Source organism: Psittacula echo (genome assembly GCF_963264785.1).
Source record: "Psittacula echo genome assembly, chromosome: 8".
Taxonomy (NCBI): domain Eukaryota; kingdom Metazoa; phylum Chordata; class Aves; order Psittaciformes; family Psittacidae; genus Psittacula; species Psittacula echo.
Window position 1 is genome coordinate 22,417,240 of NC_137744.1, and position 20,213 is coordinate 22,437,452.

The 20,213-nt window shown below is 43.6% G+C and overlaps 1 protein-coding gene across 2 annotated transcripts in view; it reads left to right on the top strand.

Moving 5' to 3' along the window:
• Nucleotides 1–516: 516 nt before the first annotated feature.
• Nucleotides 517–20,213, top strand: part of MAP7D3 (MAP7 domain containing 3) — a 43,035-nt gene continuing 23,338 nt past the window's right edge. For both annotated transcript variants that reach the window (XM_080624983.1, XM_080624984.1), the window contains exons 1-6: nt 517–633; nt 12,844–12,939; nt 13,755–13,835; nt 15,264–15,427; nt 18,634–18,748; nt 19,667–19,699. In XM_080624983.1, coding sequence (XP_080481109.1) covers nt 549–633; nt 12,844–12,939; nt 13,755–13,835; nt 15,264–15,427; nt 18,634–18,748; nt 19,667–19,699 — 574 coding nt within the window. In that variant the 5' untranslated portion in view covers nt 517–548. The remainder of the gene's footprint in view (nt 634–12,843; nt 12,940–13,754; nt 13,836–15,263; nt 15,428–18,633; nt 18,749–19,666; nt 19,700–20,213) is intronic.

Below are 20,213 nucleotides of genomic sequence, written 5' to 3' on the forward strand. Positions count from 1 at the left end.
CCTCTGCTAGACAAGTGACTTTACCGTTTAGAGTATCTCATCACCCCAGACAGCTGCCGGAGGTGATCGGGAGCCGATTCATCATCTTTAATGGCAGGATAACATTTGCGGTTGTTGTGGGGCCATAAATCACCCGCCACACACAGCCATGTGGGCCAGTTGCGAGCTGGCATCCCCTGCCCTGTGGTGCTCTGAGGTGACCTCGGGAGCTGGGTCCCTCTCAGTGCCGGGCCCACGACGGCTCCGACACCCGTTTCCGCGGCGTTCCCCACTCGCCACCGGAGGCCAGCTCCAGGCGAACGGGGATGCGGACGGGGATGGGGATGGGGATGGAGCCAGGGACAGGCCGCTCTCCTCACTGCCGCCGGTGGAGGTAGCGGTGGGGCAGCACCCAGCCGCGCTACCGGGCCCCGGCAGGCCCCGCCCGCCGTCCCCCGCCCTGTCTCGGCCCTGCCCCGCGGCGGCGCTGCCGGGCGGCTCGGAGCGTGCGCACTGCGCTCCCGCGTCCCCCTTTGCCCGGCCGGCACTCGCGCGTCCCGGCGCTGAAGATGGCGGAGGGCGGCGGCGGCGCGGCTCCCCCCTCCTGCTCTTCCTCCTCCTCTTCCTCCTTGAAGGGGCTGCGGGAGCAGATGGGTGAGAGCGGGCAGGGGAAGGGCGCTGTGGGGGGGGGGTCTGTCCCGGCGGGGCGGTCCCGGGGCTGCCGTTGGGGCCGGGTGTCCCCCCCTCCCCTTCCCCAGTCGCCTTCCGCCGCGCGGTACGCCCGGCCCCCTTCCCGGGGCGGGGTGGACGGGCATCGGGAGCGGGATGTGGGGCCCGCGAGCAGCCGGTCTTTGTGTCCGGTGGGATGAGGGAGAAGCGCAGCCCGGCCCCTCGCCCGCCCGGAAGGGTCTGTGGGGCGGTGGAGCCTCCTCTCCTCCTCCGGGCGTTAAGGGCTGACTTGGGACCTCTGCAGCTTGTGGGCAGCAGCGAGCTGCTGCAGGGCGGCTTCGTTACCCCAATAGCCCGGCGTTCACCGCTTCTTGGCGGTCCGAACTAACCGGTTTCCTTGGGGGGGCTCCTGAGTTCGCTGCAGACAGGCAGCGTTTGCAGCCAGTTTGTCCGTGCGGTGCGGCCGGTGGCACCTCCGAGCCCAGGTGTACAAGGCTGGGGCAGTCTGCGGCATTGATTCCTAATCAGAGACTGGATAATGCCTTTATACCTTACTTTTTGTTTAACTGGTGTCTTAAGAGAGCTAAAGACACTTTGATTTGGGTGTGTTTATGTGCCTGTTTATACTTTAGGCCCTTTAATACCATAAATGAGTATTGTGCATCCTTGATACATGTTCCAAGCATAATTTCATGGCACATCTCCACGCGTTAGCTTTGTGGATGAGCCATTAGCAAAGATAAACGTTTTCTTATCCGAGACAAAAATCAGGCAAGAGAAGTGTGGTTTGATCTAAACTAATTTGGACTACGTAGAGAAGCTGCTCTGATAGCTTCTTACTTGATTCTTTTCAATGTACCTGTGTAATTACATAAAGAAGAGTGCTGGCAAAAGGTTCTGAATGCACAACTCTTGTCTGGCAGCCTTTATTCTTCAGTGTGTTTGTCAGAAATAGCACTGAATTACTCTTTATTTCTGTTTCCAAGTGAAGACAGTTTAGTGCTCCAGAAGGAACACTGGCCAAATGATAGCACATCTCACCTGCACAGGCTGTGTCTGTTTGATCCTTATCCTGCCTGCTGGAACTGCTGAGCTTTCTTTTGTGCATTGGGTGCAGTTGCATCGTGGCTCCTGAGCTCTTCTAAAAGTGGGCACCCACATTTGCTGACAGCTATCATGACCTTGATTTAGTCCCAGAATCAGAGGTGAAGCGTGCCTTGAGCTCCATCTCCTATTAGATATGCACATGTTCTAATATGCACATCATGTTAGAAACCAAAACCAAAGCCCCTCACTGGATCCTGGCAAGGCTACACCTTGATTTTTTTCCCCTGAGGGGGTAGAAGTCACTGAACCAGAATCTGAACTTCACTTTACATTAAAAGCATTTCCAGCAGTTACATGCTAGAGGATGAACTCGCTGCTGATGTGAGGCAGTACTGCCTGCGAGTGTACAGGCTGCTGCAGTTCTGCTCCTAACTGCTTGTCAGTAGCACTCCCTCGCCCTGTGGGGAAAGCAAATGATGTTTAGAAATGGTCCTTGGCATCCCGTGGTTAACAGTGGAGTTTGCCAGATAATTACCACTGTATTTGCTGCTGTTTAGAGAGGGTGCAGGCAGCAACCAAGTCTGATATCGGCTGTTTGGAGATGTGAAAAGGCAGCAGGAGGAACCTGGTTTGGTCCACACTGCCATTCAGCCTCTCTGTTACCAGCCTCTTGATGCTGGTTTGATGTGGTGCTTGTTAAGGCTTTTAGGCCTTGAAAGTGTAGAATCCCACGGTGCCGCTTGTTACTAACTTCTGCGCCAAAGGGGGAAGTTTAAAGAGACTCTTTTTCTTGCCATTTAAAGCTACTATTGAGTAAAGAAAAGGTGCTTCTCTTTCTTGAATATCAACTGTAATTAAGATTCTGCAGGCCAAATCATGCCTGCTGTGTCAGTTCTGTGATTCCTTTGCAGTAATTTTCTGCTCTTACACACCTGTCTGATCTTATTTCCTTCAGGTAGATAAGAAAAAGCAGAAATTCTACAAAGAGTACAATTCCTACTACAACTAGAAGCCAGTTAACATTTCTGTCAGTGATGCATGAACATCACTTAACATTAGCAATGAGTTATGATTGTATGCTGTGAAACAGCAGTGCAGAAACAGCAGTTGCTTACTCCATTCTGGTGATCCGTGCTTGCTGCTATCATCCATCGGGGATGAAGAGGAATTTCTACTCTTATTCTAATACCATAAGCACTGCTGAGCTTGTCAAGATTTGCGAAGAGGGGAATAGGCATTTACTTGTGGTTTACCCAGTGAGTGGTTTTTCTTGAACAATATGGGTAATCAGAATAAAACCATCTCTGATTTAGGCTGTTGTAGCCTACATTTATTGTTTTATCTTTACTTTCACTGAAATACTAACATCTGTGATTATGTCCTTTGTAATATGAACAGTAGGGAATGTGTACTTGCTTTTGCCAGAGCCCAGCTTCACTGTAGCTAGGATTTCCACTAGGATACTGCATCACTGTTGTGAAGGTTGTTCAAAACAGTATATTAAAATGCTGCATGTATATCTTCCTTTCCAAGACCTAAATGATCTTTTGGGAAACCTGTCTCAGGACATGGGACAAAAATGAAGTGCCTTTTTTAACAAACCTAGCTGCAGGCATCATTTCCATGACCTGCATGGCCTAGCCTGGTTGTGTTGGAAGCTGTCTGATAAAATAACAGCTTCATTCCATCTAATCAGTTGTTTCTTCCTGTGTCAGTGAGACTGGCTTTGTCTGCCTTGCCTGGAGCACAGTTCCTGGTAGCTTCTTTACCAAACACATATATGCAGAATTGACAGGAAAAGAAGGCATGGAGTTGTCATCTTGGTGGTGTTTGTGTGAATGACTTGTACATGTTCCATCTGTGGAGCAAAGTGAGCCCAGTGACTCGGGCATTCAGCTGGCATTTGCTAGGTCTGGCTTCCGTTTCTTCTTCTGTCCAACTCCTAATAACTTTGTTGAAGGTCTTTAAGGTTTTTCTGTGCTATGTCTTTTTCCCCCATGTGGAAGTAGAAGTTAGAGTGCGTTACGGAGTGCCAAGGCAGTCAATGCAGAGGACAGCTCAGCAGCTGGGTTTCATGTAGATCCCAGTGGTGAGAGAGAACATTCCCAAGTCAGGCTGAGAACTTAATGTAATTGTGATGACTGTGAGCCTTAATTTCATTTTCTTCTTGTTCATGGAAATGCAATAGCACAGAGTAGGGATAATTTCATGCTGATTCATAAAGATGTATGCTGCATATTAGGTGCTTAACGTTTTGAAGTCTACTTGCAGTTGTAAATGGTTTATAAAAATGGTTTTATTCTAATTGAAACCTTTAAATTCTTGAGATTTCTCCAATTTCATCCAGGAAAGATAAGGATATCCTCCTTGCTGGAAAGAAAAATCAAAACCATGTGTATATGCAGCCTGTTTTTTGAAATGGCTTATACAGAATGTTCCATTCTCGACATAGTTCTTCATGTGTTAAAATTCCAAAAGATAAATTTGGATTCCATGCTTCAATTCAGATGGAAGTATCCAACAAATAATGAGTTGTAAGGATCATAACTAATGGTGAGAGCCCAGAGATACTGTGGCTTGTACTATGCCTGATTGTGCATAGCCTTAAAATGTGACTAGAATTAAGGACTGTTGCTTCTTTATACACTGGTGTATAAAAAAAAAAGAAGGCAGATAGGAGTATTTAAAGTACGTATCAGTACTTATGTTATTATTAATTCTCAGTGGTTCAAAGTGATAAAAGAGTTAAGAAGAAAAGCCCTGGGTTACTATGAGATAAATGGAAGAAATACTCTGGGTTGGTCATTAGGCGTATCAAATGCTGCTCTCTGTTTTTAAACTTCATTAAATACTCGGAGGTACTTGCAGCCCTGTTGTGAAAGGATACCCTGACAAATACAATTCTGAGCATGCAGTTTTAATGGTGTTTTAATATTCTCTGCATCTGACTGATGATATTAGAAACAAACCAGGGTCTTCAAATTCCTGGTCTGCCACAAATAACTTAGTGCCATGTAGCTTCCAGTTATGCATCTTACAACCAGGTAATTCTTAACTGATGGTAGGCTTTCAATGTGTTCGCGTATGCCTGGCCAGTAAATCCAGACTGTTCTAGTTGCTGGGGATGAACTGGGACTATGGGATTCACATAAGAAAAATCAAATGTTGCTCCAAGTGTTCCTGTTTGAAAGAGAAGCCTCAGCTGCCCGCATAGTGCCTCAGCACACCTATCCTGTGTTCCTGTGCTGCTCAAAGTGTACAGAAACGGCCACAAGCGTTTGCTTTTCAAGAAGGCTGCTGCTTGACACTTGTTTTCTTCTAAGTTACTTTTCTTTTCCAGTCAGTTGGAAACTTCTGCTTTCTAGGTGGAGGATCCACAGCAGAAGTTGGCTTTGAAGAACACTGTTACCACTAGCCGAGGGGTCTTTCCTCACGGTGTTTTATGCCTTCATAATTCACAGGGAACTCTTAAAATACTGCTTTGAGTACTTAACTGGCTCTTAATTTACAGACAGTCTCTACTGTTTGAATGCACTGACCTGAATCTTGGGAGGGAGCAAAGATACTGTAGTGGCTTGTGAATTGCCTTCTCTGGGCAAGTGATTTAAAGCTTCCAAGTGTTCTCGCAAGTCCAAGAGGGATTGGCTACAAGAATACAGAAATCCCATAGAGATCTTTATGCTTAAAGAACATATTTAATAGAACACATTTACTCCTTTGAAAGTTTATCCTCTGCTTAGTTTTGTCAAGAGAATTTCTTAAAGGACTGTGGTTTTGCAGCACGGTGCTGATCAGTGATGTGTAGGTTGGGTTCTGGACGTTCAAAACCAAGGACAGTCATCTCCAGAGCACATCAGCAAGTGTCCCCTTACTTTCAGATTTCTCTGAAAGCTCTGCCAGTAGATAATGAATTAAGCAAAAATAGAGTCTCTTTATTGGTCTCTTTTGCCCTGTATCCATTTTGCACCGCTGTTCTGCGTTAGTGCATTTGCTGCATTACGTGCGCTGCGGACCTATTGGTATCTTATAGCACTGTTCTGGTGCATTCAGTGATTTGATTTGAGTCTGGAGGCTGGTCTCTTGGGGGTGAATGCGAACACGGTCCCTCTTTTTCTGAGGCAGAGACAGTGTCTGAATGAGCTCGGACGTTGCCATTAAGAAATTCATCAAGTGTGGAAGGCAAAAGCAGTAGTTTTCACTGCTGTCCTGTGAAGAAGCTGTTATCCTTCCAGCTAAAGAAATCTCCAAATGGTGTTTTCACGGAGTTTGTCTCAAGTTTGTTGTGACTTGTAGTGCTAGGCTGTGTTCTCTGCTGGCATTGTTTGGGCTGTGTGTATTAAACAATAGCCAGCCTGCAAACAAAGAGGACAAAAGCATTTAGAAGAACATGGTTGGAGCAAGCAAAAGCAATCAGGCTGCTCAGGAAAGGGGGAAGTAGTGGATGGAAGTTAGCTGATTTCCAGTGTTAGGGCTAGTGCAGTATAAGAGAAAGAAATACAATGGGGAAAACAGATGTGAAGGAGGAGATGGGAGCAGGAGTTTGTCTTGAAGTTACTTTTTGCAGTGGCAGTGCAGGAGGGTTAACAGGAGTCAGTTGAAGGCAGCCTCCAGTGTTGGAGAAATAAAGCAGAGATGCTGATTTCTGTCTGTCCAGCTTTCGCTGACCCTTGGGCTGGAATGATAATAGGAACTAAACTGCTCAGAGCAGGTAAGAAGTGAGACTGCTCTGACATGTGTTAAACCAGCCCAATGTGAGGGACAAAACACATACTCCTGAGGCATCAGAAGGTGTTGTTAAAGAAAGAAAATTACATGTACATCAGAGTGGGTACTAATAACCTTCCACTCTCTTTAAAGCTCCACCATTTTACCTGTTTGATCCTTCTGTAGCTGTTAAACCTGTGTCTTAATTCTGTCAGTTTTGGAGTGTTTAATCTGCGTACACCCGTATATAAGAATTTAACTTATGTAACTACTAAGTTTCACAGTGAATCCATTTGAAATTAAGACCATATTTATTCTATGAACTGCTTTCATTTCAGTCCAGTGTATTAGGCTACTTTGGAATTTTTTCTATGTAGAAGCAGGTAACTACCGATTTATGTTACACTTGGGAAGGTTCACAAGGGAGTTTTAGTCATTATATATTGCATCAGCATTGCAGTCAGTGTCTAATATATCTTTCAAAGAAATCACTCAAGGTGGATGAAAGCAATTCCTGTTTGTTTTTCACTTGGTGAGAGGAGTTTGTAGTTGCCAACCCACAGAAACTGTGCAGAAATAATTCTCTTTACATCTAAAATGCAGCCTTAATTTATTCTGGTGGAGAATTTTACCCAACCTCAGTGCCTTGCTCTTTCACTGGGAAACATAATGAGTGCTCCAACCGTTCCAAAGCTCTGGCTTCCCTGTGGCTGTGTCTTACTAAGACTGTGCTTCCAGACAGCAAAGACAGGGCAGCAATGCATGGCTGCTAATGAACACACTTGGGACTGTGAGGCTTGGATGTCCTTCGTGCAGGAAACATCAGCTCTAAGCAGAGTCACTGCAGATAAGCTTGGTAAGCACGATGCAATAAACAGATTAACTAATGCCAGGTTGAACAAGGAAATGATCCGAGTTAAAGCTCACAGAGAGTTGGCAATGTGTGAATTGGAGAAGTGGCTCCTTTGGAGGGCCTTTCTGTACAAATGATGTGATCACATCAAAACAGACGGTGAAAGATTAAAAACCCCAAACAGTGGATCGTGCAGGGTGATGTAAAGCCTTTCCATGTTTCTTTGGGATGGTGAGGAAGAACCCTGGGGAAGAAGAGCGTGGCAAAGGGGAAAGTGAATGCAGCAGAAGGCAAAGTTATTTCTCCCCTTACGTAGAGAGAGTAGCATTTGGACTAAGGATGGTGCTCACCTAATGTGGCTGTCTGACAGTGATACAGCATCTCTGACTGTACAGAGTGTTTGGAGATGACTGCCAATTCTTCCAAGGACAAATTGTGATTCTTTGGTCTGTGCTTGTGTTACATTCAAGTCTGGTTTAGATTATGTGCTTCCCCTAAGGAAAAGTGTACAGAGATCAACCCACAAATTAACTAGCAACCTTCCTGGTGCCTCTGTGATTGTGCCCTAGGCTGAACGAATATGGTAATGTGGCTTTGAGATTGCTATCTTTGTAGGCTTCCTTCTTGGAAATACAGTGTGTTTTGTTGATGATGTGGGGGGTTCTTAAATGTTTCCAGCTCTTAATCTGAGTGTGGATGTTTAAGTAAAAACTTATATTCGTGCAAATAGGTCTCAAATACTTATTTGTGGAGCTGCTCATTCAGGTACCACAAAGGAATGCTTGTGTCAGGAGTTTTCCAGTGGGACTGATACTTGTGATGAACTGAAGAAACCGTCCCAAACTGCCTTAGACATCGGGAAGAAAACCAGATTGTTGTACAGAAGTAGTTGCAATAATTGGCTTAAGGAGAGAAAAGCACATAAAGGTAACAAAACAGGTATCCCCTGCAGGGAATAAATATAGAATGGAAGGGTGCGAATGGGGCCTGGAGTAAGGATGAGACAACAGGAAGCTCTTCAGGCCTGCTGAAGCTGAGAGACAACAGGCACTGGTTTCTGGAGATCCGTGTGCTTTCCATCTGGTGGCTGCCCAGACAAAACAGGAGAACCATCTGCTTTCCAGCTGGTCCGTCAGAGGGTGCCTACTGGGAGGCTCAGTGTTTGGGTATGGATCCTGTCAGTCCTTGCAGCCCTGAGATGGGATGTGAGGATCAACTCGGAAAGAAGGGGGAGAGCAGGGAGAGGAGGAGTGCATGCAGAGGGGGCTTTGCTGTTCATCATTAGGGAGATGGTGTTGTCTACCTTATATGAGGGTGGATCCTTCTAGTGTCCTTTAAACAAGGAGTAATGGTGTAAAACTGGTACCCAATTTTGATAGCATCTGACATGATCTTGCATCCGTTTGGCTTAACCGGTATTAATTAATGAGTGGAAATCAGCTTAAAAGACAGCACACAGAAATCTCCAAGTTGGATGCTGACTTCCCTCATCATTCCTGAAAGCATGGACAAAAATGATTGGAAGAAAAAGGATTTGAACAGTGTTACTGGCAAGGATTGCCATCGGCTAGACAAGCATTAGATGAAAATGTTTACCAATTTGCTATAAAATCAAGCGGCATTTTGCTTGGAAGCTTACTTTTGGTTTATGGATTTCTTACTGGCTTTTTGTTACCTGCTTTCAACTTTTATGAAAACAGATTCACAACAATGCTTTACATTCAGGAAACCTCCTACCTTTTGTTTCAAAGGCTTAGTCTGGGATTGTTTTGGTTGTTGGCTTTGCATAATGAGTCATTAAATCAAAAGAACCAGAAGGATTGCTGTGAAAGCCAGCATGTTTTGCTCTCCCTTCTGCTTTGGCATGGGAAGCAGTGCCTGGCTGGGTCGTGGGTACCAAGATGGAAGCCCTAAACCTTGCTAGATGAAGGGATGGAGTTGTTTCAGTCCTTAAGGAGGTTTAAGAACAGCAACTGTGTGGGTCCTTTGGCAGCTTTGGCAAGGGCCAAGGGTATTAACTCAGTACAAGGATTGAAATAGGAATAAAGTTTTATTTTTAGCACTGGTCTCTTAGGGCATATTGGTAACCTGATCAGCAAAGGGAAGTGCTGTCATGCTCAGTGAGGGATGCACTGCTGTACCTGCGTGGGACTTCCAGCCTGAGCTTGAGCTGGGAGGTGGAATTGGGAGTCAGCTTTGTCTGGCACGTTGCCTCCTGCAGCAGCCAGTTCCTGCTGCTTCCCTTGCCGTGGTTTATTCATGATATGCTTGGGCCCCACACGTAGTGCTAAACAGTGATGAGGGTGCAGGAGGAAAACTGCTTCCCAAATTACCTGACCATTTTATATACCTGTTGTATTATGCATGAATACAGATAGTATTATTGGCCACATGTGTGGCTTGTACTTTTATTAATATCAGTATTTAAAGCTAGACCACAGTAAAACAAGCACACACACTATACAGATCACAAATTATAGCTGTGAAAGCCTTTAGTGACTGCTGTGGGAGGGGCAGCTCAGAATAGAAGTGAGATTTATGTTTGCCTCTAAGAGACTTCTTCAGGAAGTTTGCTGAGTATGGCCATGAAGGCACCCCTCAGTAATACAGGTTGTAGTGAAACGGTTGTTAACTGGTTTCCCATCCTGGGCTATCCTGTTTAATTACGGAAGTCTTAGGCTTATTTTACAGAGCTGGTCAAGAGTTTGTGGAGAATTCTTTGCAGAGGAGCTTTGCTCAGTTGAAGGCTGCTGCTTTCAGTATGGAAAATGCTGCTTTCAGTATGGAAAATGCTGCTTTCAGTATGGAAAATGCTGCTTTCAGTATGGAAAATGCTGCTTTCAGTATAGAAAATGCAACTTTCATAATGGAAAACTAGGCCAAAAAGCCAAAAAGTGGCATCTGTGCCAAAGAATATTTAAATGTATTAAAAATGCAGATTTCTTTTATTATATTAAAACTAAATCTCTCTTCAAGGTTGCAGGGTACAACAGTGTGCAGTTCGTTTTCTCATGCTGTAGGCGAACGTGGAGTTAGGAAATCACAGTTTCATATTGTAGATTTACCATCGAATTGACAAGGGCTGTAAAGCCTGTCTGCTGACCCCAGGCTTGGTGAAACTGAGCTCTTTATCTGGGGGGATGGCTGTTCCCCTTCTAAGAATCTTTTCTTCTCGTCCCCAGTTCATTTTTCATTCTAACCTTATGGATTGCTTGTGTGACACGAAGGTGCCTTGAAATCTGCTCCTTCCCAATTTGTAAGTGCCCTGTTTCTATGCAAATAATGAAGCATTGAACATCGACTGTTTTGACTGACATACAAAAAACCCCTGACATACAAAATCCTTTGGCTAAGTAGTTGCAGCCTCTTTTCACCTCTGTGTCCTTTGCGAGCTGTACTGTTTCCGTAACCCACTTTCCTGTTCTATAGTACTTTTTTGCAACCTTAATTAATTAAGATGAACTGCCTAATTGCTTTGCAGGTATGACACATTTTTAAATGAGTGCCTTCTAATCATGACCATTAGTCACGTGTTTGTTTGTTTTTAAATGAATAAATAAATACATAATCCCCGCATCCTTTACGACTGGTTTATTCAGCGAGATTTCTCATCATAAACTACTTCTGCAAGTAAAATAAGGTGAATGTTGCATCTCTTTAAATTGCAGCTTGCTTCTTGTGGTTAATTTGGATGCTTAAACTTGGAGAGTTGAGGCAAAATCCCAGTGTTGGTCTTAACTAAGCCTGGGGTAGGTGTAGGGTGAGTTTATTCTTTTGGGCTTGTCTCCCTATACACCCTCAGTCTCCTCCCTTCCTGCTGGACAGTGAAGATGCAACTGGGTTTCTGGGATTGGCTTCACTTGAAATGGGATTTAAAGCAGCTCGTGTTCTTTCGTCCTTTCTTGATCTATAAAGGTGCCATTGGTTGTAAGTGCCCTGGCTGTATGGTTTTGCTTTCAGAAAAGCCTGCAGTAGGCCAGTTTTTCTCAGGCTGTTTTCACATCTAATTGTGTTGAGAATATATAGTTTTGTTGGTAACATTTTTGGGCTAGATGCCCATCTATGTGACATGCAACAGTGTGTGAATCAGCTTTTTGACTAATTACAGTGAGCCTTTTTAGCTGTTCTCTTTGCCAGTTGATAATCTTAGTGTGTCGCAGTGTATCTGGTCTCTTGACGTGTCTGAAAAGAGCTCTGAGATGCATGGGATGGAACTGAGGAAGAGTTTTGTTTGGTGCTGCAATGAAAAATGAATTCAAGACATGGCAACAGCTGCGGATGACAACTTAGAGTTGCTGAATAAGGATTGTAATCTGCATTTATCACTGACATCACATGGGATTAAACACTTTGAGGTGATTGTTCTTGGGCACAGCTTTAGGGAGGGTTTTTACCATGACACAACTAGTTGTCATGGCAATGCATGGAGAAGAGGGAGACCCTTCCTCCTTTGCATTCTGCCCTACTCTATTAAAGGGAAGCCTGAGATCATTGGCAAAGCTGTCCTTGTAGAATTTGGTGTTACATTTAAAGTAACACCATTCCTCCTTCACGTTATGGTTGAAATCCTGGTGTGTTATAGGTAGCTTTTGTGGGTTGCCTTTTATGTTTAAGACAGGCATCAACTTCTGTCTTGTGTTCGCTGATTGCATGGTGTGTTCTCTTGCTTCCTCTGTGAGAATCAAGTTGACTTCCCCATATCTGCCAGCCAAGGTGAGGACAAGGTGGCACTGCTGTAAGGATGTTCCCAGTCAAAGTTGTGCAGGAAAATGGGGTGATGCTGTCTTACCTTGCCTGCTTTCCCTGTCACACTTCACCTTCCCACCCTAAAAGGTGATCAGTTAAAGTGGAAGTTGATGCCAAAATAAAGAAAATCTGTGGAAAGTGATGTATAAATCAGTCTCTCTGACTTCATAATGGGTTTATTTAATTATTTAGCAGAATTAATATTGCCAGCATTTCATTTCTCTGTGATGAGCTGTGAGCCGCAGTTCAGTGTGCTCACCTTGGTGAAACTCCCCTAAGGTGAATGGGTCTCTGCACAAATGCTCCAATTACTGGTTTGGAGTCTTAATTTAGACTTAGAATTTATTTTTGAAGATCCAGTGTAGAAGTTCACTGTAAGCATCCCTTAATGGTTTCCTTTCGGCAGCTAAGCCGCTTTCTGTTTCATGGCATGAAATAATGAAAGGTCTTCATAAGAAGATGATTCTACCAGTGCTAATCGACTGTTACATCTGTGTGTTCAGTCTGCAAATATGTGTATGGTAGCAAAGAGCTTTTATTATTAAGTGTAAGTCAGACTCATAACTGCTAAATCCTGTTTCTTTCCTTATACAAGTTTGGAAACTCTCTAGTCCTTTGCTACATCTTCAAACATAAGGGTTTGTAACTGGTGTTAGAAAAGCTGTTCCAGGTCTGAAGGCTCATTTAACATGTTTTTTCCCCTTACAAGTTGATCAGCCTCAGGATAGTTATTTAATAAAAGTATTTGCACCCTCAGATAGAAATTGATGCCTTTATTTGAGCTATTTATTTAATCAGTTTTGGTTGTAAAGCTTTTCTTACTGTGGAATTCTTCTTTCTCACAGTTGCTGCAGCCCAAGCCATAGCAGAAGAAAGAAGAAGCCAAAGTGGCATTAGCCCTATTGCAGTTCAGACCTCAATAAAGACAGCAACTAAACCAGGTATAATTAAGGGTCATTGTTCTTAATGAAGTACTGGGTTCACAAGGGAATGAATAAAACTTCTTTTAAAAAGAAGTTTGATGCTCTTTCTTCAGGAGGCATCAGAGCACAAAGCACCTCATCAGTGGTTCAGGGATTCATGGAAGGTCTTTACTCTTGACTTGCTCACAGTTCAGTTGGTGAAGTTGCCTGTCTTTTCAGCAGAGCATAACAACAAAGATAAATGGGGTTGGGTTTGTGCTCTCATTAGGTTACCAGTTCACTTCTTGCTGAAATCTTAGTCTTAATACCTACGGAGACTTAAGGAATCTTGGTTCTGCTTAGCCTGCCAACTAGCTATCCCACAGCACTTTGAATTGGTTATTCTGGGTGAACTATCTGTTCTCAGGTTGAGTTGTCCTGGATTCCTGTAATTCTTGATCACAGGAATTAATATGTACAAGAATGAGGATCAGAAGTGGCTTTGGAATGGGTGTGTTCTCACACACCTGACTTCTGCTCAGGCTTTCTTTTGGCTGTACGCATTGGGCCTTCTAATATTGTGGCTACTTTCTGCTGTACCTAGTAAGAATAGTGGATTGGTTGTTTTGAGGGAATGGAAAAGGGAAAAAGGAGGGTATTCAGCTTCCTATGAACTTTCCAGATTACATCTTGACTCTCTCTCTGTATAGAGTGTGCAGTGCTTTGGTGCTGTATGTCCCTCTTGGGAAGCTCCATTATCCTTTTGACAGTGAAGACTTTCATTTTTTCCTTTACTTAAATTTGAACGTTTGAAGTGACTGACAATTGTGTGTGTTCATTTTTCCTTTTGACAGTGATAGATGGTTCCATTCTAAGAACAGAAGAAAGACAAAGACTGGCCAGGGAGCGTAGAGAAGAGCGGGAAAAGCAACAAGGTATTTTCATGTTCCATTTCAAACACCATTTCCTTCAATGTCTATGATAAAGGAGTAACTTCCTTACTCCTTGTTCAGTCACATTTTCCAGGTTGCTGGGGACAAGAGGCAAGGTCTGCTCTTGGTCTTGCATCAGTGGCCATCTGTGAACCTGAATGAAGAAGTATTAGATTTGAGGGGAAAGCATTCTAAAGATTTCTGGCTTCTTAAAGCTGTATGTCACTTCTGAGCTTCCATTTCTGAGTGACCAGCAAATAAATTTAGCCAGTTTCTTACTGAAAGCCTTACCAAAAACACTTCTCAAAGTAAAACTTTTAGCTTTAGAACTGCTTCCTGTAGCTCTGAAGACTGAGGTTTGGGGAGCGCTGATTCAGAGTAGATCAAAAAGGTTTAGCTAGCTGAATGCCCTGATTGCCTTGGACACTGTTTCCCTTGTTTCCTAGCACGCTGCAGTGGCTCCTCTATTGAAGTGTCAGCAGTATACACTTTATCTTAGCAAAGAATCAGAGACCCAGAGAAGAGCATGAACTTGCCCAGCTTTATGCTGTTTGTGATGTGAATTGGTGCATGTATGTGCAGCAAGAGATGAAAGGGTCACAGGATGCCCTGCAGTTCTGGTTCTTGGTCTCCCAGCTTGTGAGGAATGGTTTCTCCCTGGCCAGTATGTTTGTTTCTTAACATGAATGCCAAGCAGTGAGAATGATAGCTATCCTAACATGGAGATAGAATAGAACTAGGACACAGATAAATTCACAAGTATTTTGGGTGCCTTATATCTGTATCTCTATCTTATATCTAGATAATTACACCAACAGTGCAGTATCTGGTCTCTTGGGTCGTTTAATCTGCATAGCCATGGAAAATACTTCCACTGTGTGTATTCAACCACGAGCTTTTTGTCACAGGGCTTGCAGCTTCCTGTTGAACTGCACGCAGCTGCTCCTAGGTGGAGGCTGTGGAGAATAGTGACCCAACTCTTTTGAACTCTGGTGCAGTAACTGGGGGGAGGGGGTTCCCATCTATCTCAGTGCTCTAAAGCTTTCCACTGTATTTTGTTCTATAAAAAGAAAGGAAAAGCACAACATAGAAAATTCTGTCTTTTGGTATTCGCTACTTAATGGCAAAGACTTTACTACTAGGATGGGAAGAAAAATACATGCTTAATACAGGGTATATGTGTTTCCTGACATTCCTGTCTAGGCAGTAAAGTCTAATGGCAGGAAAGGCTCTAATTCCAGCCTAACCTGGGGACAGAATTAGACTCCACTGTTGTCACGTGCAGTGTCATCCGGCTCTGCAAGCTAATCTTGCTGTATGTTCTAGCTTTAAGTGGTGATAGTTTTCCTTGGTAGTCTCTTGCCTGTAAGTTGTGTTGTAATATCAATGAATAGTTAAGTTTGATTCTAATTCTTTCTTAAAAACCTACAGCTGCCAGAGAGACACAGATCCTGGAGAAGGAGAGAAAAGCAAAACTCCAGTATGAAAAACAGCTAGAAGAAAGGCAAAGAAAGCTAAAAGAACAGAAGCAGAAAGAGGAACAACGGAGGGCAGCAGTAGAAGAAAAGAGGAAACAAAAGATCGAGGAGGAAAAGGTACTACAGGTCAAAGTTCTGTAGCTGGAAAGAAAATCCTCCATTGTCTTCCTGCATTACTGTGCTCTGAAGTGATTTGAAATAGGAAGTTATGGAAATGAGGAATGTATTGGAACATAAAAATATGTGCATATCTGTGCAGTGGGCTGTATAGATGCATGTCCTCCTTTCCCATCCCATGCCTAGGTTTAGCTGTATGTGAGGCACTCAGGCCTTCAGGAGCTGCATTTGGCCACTGGTTATTTTTCACATGAGCAAAAATCTCACCCCATATTCCCAGATTTCTACATTCCTTTCAGTGTATTTTGTAGATCCTGTTTGTAAATCAGCCTGGCTGGCAGGTCTCAGGCTTTCCTTAGTTCTGTGTCTTGCTTCCTGGGAGCCCCATTGTGGTCCAAGAGGCTCATGTTCTTTCACTTCTCAATTACAGTTTGTTGTGTATGTTGAGCAGTTGATAATATTATATGTGTAGTTGCCATTTGCTGCTTTGATCTGTGTATTGACTGTTCTTACTTGGCAATTTGCCTTTGCTTTGACTGCATGTGGACCACCAGAGCGGTATTTGAGTTGCAGAGCTCATTGCAGTTTGGTAGAAGCTGAAAGTAGAAAGAAATATGCGAAGTTATGCCATCCCTTTTGAAGAGCAGATTTGCTAGTGTGTGTTAAATGTGATGCAGATGCTGAAAGGGTTCATTCCAGGGTGTCAGCAATAAAGGCATGACATGCATGTGTGCTTTCATAGGCTGGTAGTAAGAAGCTGCTGTGGGTCATTGATGAAGGGCCTGGCTGTGCCCTTGGAGTCCAGCTGTTGTTGCATTGTTCTACCAATACATCTGTTTTACCCTCTTTGACCGGCAGTGTTCTACACTGGTGTTTGGTTATCTGTAATTGGCTTCTGGGTGTGTTCAGACTGATACTCCATTTGGACTTCATGGAATGGTTCACATTGCTGGGGAACAAACAGAAATGTTTGGGTGGGCCTTGACTGCAGTATCCAGTCCAGTGCCGTCTCATCCCTTTAAGCAACTACTTGAAGTAAAAAGCATCCCTTTTGCTTCAGAACGTGTTACCCCTCAGGCTATATAGTACATTTATTCATGTAATTTGGAGGATGGTGGGTATGTTTTAAGTGGCCACTGGGAGTGGAAGACAAGGACTAGCTGGTGAGTGTTTGATTGGTGTTAACCTTGTCTTTTACCGAGTCCCTGGAGGAAGTTGACCTTGTCCATAGAGTTACACATGAAGAATCCAACAGGTGGGGAAAATAGTGCACACTTGACCTGTAAACCTTGCTTTCAACCAGAAAGTGGAAGCAGATCTTGGCTTTGGTACTCTGACATTAGAAAACTATCACTTTCAAAACAGCTAAGCTGTGCTCTAGGTGGCCCTGCCTTGGCAACCTCCCTGGTTGGACTAGATAGTCTCCAGAGGTCCCTTCCAACCCCTGATGATTCACAGTATCACAGTATCACAGTATGTTAGAGATTGGAAGGGACCTCAAAAGATCATCTAGTCCAATCCCCCTGCCAGAGCAGGAACACCTAGATAAGGTTACACAGGAATGTGTCCAGGCGGGTTTTGAATGTCTCCAGAGAAGGAGACTCCACAACCTCCCTAGGCAGCCTGTTCCAATGTTCTGTCACCCTCACTGAGAAGAAGTTTCTTCTCAAGTTTAAGTGGAACCTCTTGTGTTCCAGTTTATACCCATTACCCCTTGTCTTATCATTGTTTGCCATTGAGAAGAGCCTGGCTCCATCCTCATAACACTCCCCCTTTATATATTTATATACACTAATAAGGTCCCCCCGCAGTCTCCTCTTCTCCAAACTATAGAGACCCATGATTCTGTGATCTTAGGACGATACTTGCCAGGAAGATGCCATCTGCGGTTGTAAATTTAGTAGATAGAAGTGCATCAAAACATACATAAATCGCCAACGTTCTTGTTTGGTACTTCCGCCAAGTCGAGTTAATCGTCTTCAATAGCAAATCCTGTGGAAAAAGAAGTGGCTCTCTGCCTAAGAGAATCTTGACTAGGATTGTGATACCTGTCTTAACAGTTACCCAGTTATTCTGTACAGCTGTGCAACTTACTATGCCTATGTCTTGAGCTGATGGCTGATTTCTGTTGTTTGTAAAGTGAAGCCTATGTCTCTAGCTATGACTTTGAAGATTACCGCACTGCAGCTACCTCCATGGAAATATCATCTACAGATTACCTAATGTCTGGGTACTTTGGCACTTAGGTTAGCTCCAGTTCAGGTTTCTGTAAGAGGGAAAGCTCAGCTTTATATTTCAAACAGATATATCTTTTGTCAGGGGACAGAATCGTTCCTCCCTTCCTTCCAAGTTTGCTTTGTAGTTTGTGTTGTGAAATGGTGTTGAAAGACTGCAAAACTCCTGTGTCCTCAAGAGGGAGAAAAGTTTGGGTAACGAATCCCTTGGCATCTTGCACTAGTGTATCAGCAGTAAATACTGCTTCAAAAGATCACTTGGGATATGACTATTCCAGAGGAGAAATCTGTTGTTGACACGTGTGGAAACCTGGCTGAGAAGCAGCAATCTGGCATGGTTACAGCTCACCTTCAGAGCTCAAGTGCCCCCATCAGCAGTTCCTGGAGACTAGGAACAAAAGCTTTTTTCCATCCTCTTTGTCCTGCCAGCAGTGGTTGCTGAGGTCTGGAGTTGACTGGTGTTTTGTACAGCTTTGCCTTCATGTCTTGCTGGTTCTGGTCTGTTAATGCCAGTATCTGTTAAGACTTGGTCAGTGCTTATATAGTTGTTTGGAAAACAAATAACCTTATAGTTGTTATTTTATAGTGGAGAATTCTTGCCACCTTTTAGAAATAACTCCACAATATAAATAGCTTGAAGGGTAAGCACTTATTTTTGCTCACTTTGGGGCTCATCCCTATTTAGAAAATCAGTCATGCTGTTTACTGAATAGGAAATCTGTTGGGTGGCTATTTTAAGTCAAGAGTAGAATAGATTATCTGTGCTTTAGCTCAACCTAATCATGCTTGCAGTGTTTTGAAACCATTAATTGCCCTCAATGTTCTTTGCATCATAGTTTTTGTAACAAAAGCTTGTTACCAGGCAGTATAGATGAAACAGATTTCAAATTATACTGGGAGGGGGAGAATCCGTCTGCTGGCATAGCTGTACTTTATAGTTATAAGCTTCATAGAGCTGTTGTTTGATGATAGGAGCGATACGAAGCAGTTCTGCATCGTACTTTGGAACGGAATCAGCGACTGGAAACACGACAGAAGAGATGGTCCTGGGGAGGGTCTGTAACTCCAGACTCAGAGAGCAAAACGGGTAAGTGGCTGAAACCACACTGGCAAGTGCAGCATTGCTCACAGGAACCTGGGCATCCTTTCCTATCTTGGATCTTACAACAGGATCTATGTGTAGCTGTCAGGGAAAGGATCCTATCTGTGCTTGCCCTGAAATGCTGCTCTGACTTAGAGCTATTTTTAACTTTGGGAAGAGCTTGAGAGAAGCCACGTGGGAAAACACCTGGCAGCATTGTGTTGCCAGCCCTCAGTCATCAGATGAGGGGAATTGTAATGTGTGATGCTAAAATAGAGTCCTTCAAATGCAGCACATGTGATGGTGTGATAAGACTGATGATAAACAGAAGGAAAAACCCAGTTGTACTATTACCCAGTTGTAATATTACATCTAAAATGTTTTAAACACACCCTTAAAGTTACAGAATGCTCACTGATGATGTGAATGACCAGTACTGGGTAAGGAGATGCAGTGGGGAGTGTCCAGACACTAGCTCTATTCTAGATTAGGTGATGCATTTTAACACTCCTTTATTTGAGCTCAGATTGCTTCCTATTTCACACAATAACTGTTTCTGCTTGTAAGCATTCTGAAATCAGACCAGCAAATCAGGATTGCAATGGAAGGGATCTTTTCCTGTTATTAGCTAACTAGAAGAGCCCAACAATAAGTAACTTCATGTAAGTTATTGTCCAGGAATAAAATGAAACATAAAATGCTTTGGTTCAGCCGATCTTCTGAACTGATGGATTGGTACTAAGTGTGGTTTAGTACTGTTGTGTTTTGTCTGCTTGCTTGACTTTTAATGTTTACTTAGAACATGTTTGAAAGTACTTTGATATAAGTTATAATTAGGATACCCAGCTCCCCCAGGTTTTGGTTAACTTGTATTGTTTCCTGTTTGACCTTGTGACTTTACTTACAACCCTTCTTCTTCTGCAGAACAACAGACCGCAGCTGAAGGTGGAACTGGTGGTATTGATTTCTAAACTGTTCTTTTTCTGTTGCTTTACACTCACTACTAACCTTTTAAACTTGAGTTCTTGTATCTCGGAAACTAAGGAAAACCATCTCCTTATAGATCTTTTCCTGGACCCTGGCCAGCTGTGCAACAACTGTGATCCCTAAGCAGAAAGCAGTCCCCTATGTTTTGAACTTCCCCTCCCAGCTAATTAAGCTACGGCTTAAGTCATGGCATCCTGAGGGAATTTGCAGGGAAAGGATATGTGCGTGTGGGTTTTCCAAGATGCCTGGATGCAGCATGGGGGAGGAGAAGTGAAATTCTTCGTGGCATGTATTTGAATGCAGATTAGCTCAGTAGTCTTCAGCTTTTATTTATTTTCAGGGCAATTTTGAACCCTTTCATTGTTTCCTAATTTGCACAAAGTACATGGGAGAGCTTGGTTTGGTTTCCTTTTGCTTTGTTTCACCAGCAATTGAAGTAACATTTGCAAAATCAAATGGTGTTCTGCTGTAACTACATGTAAGG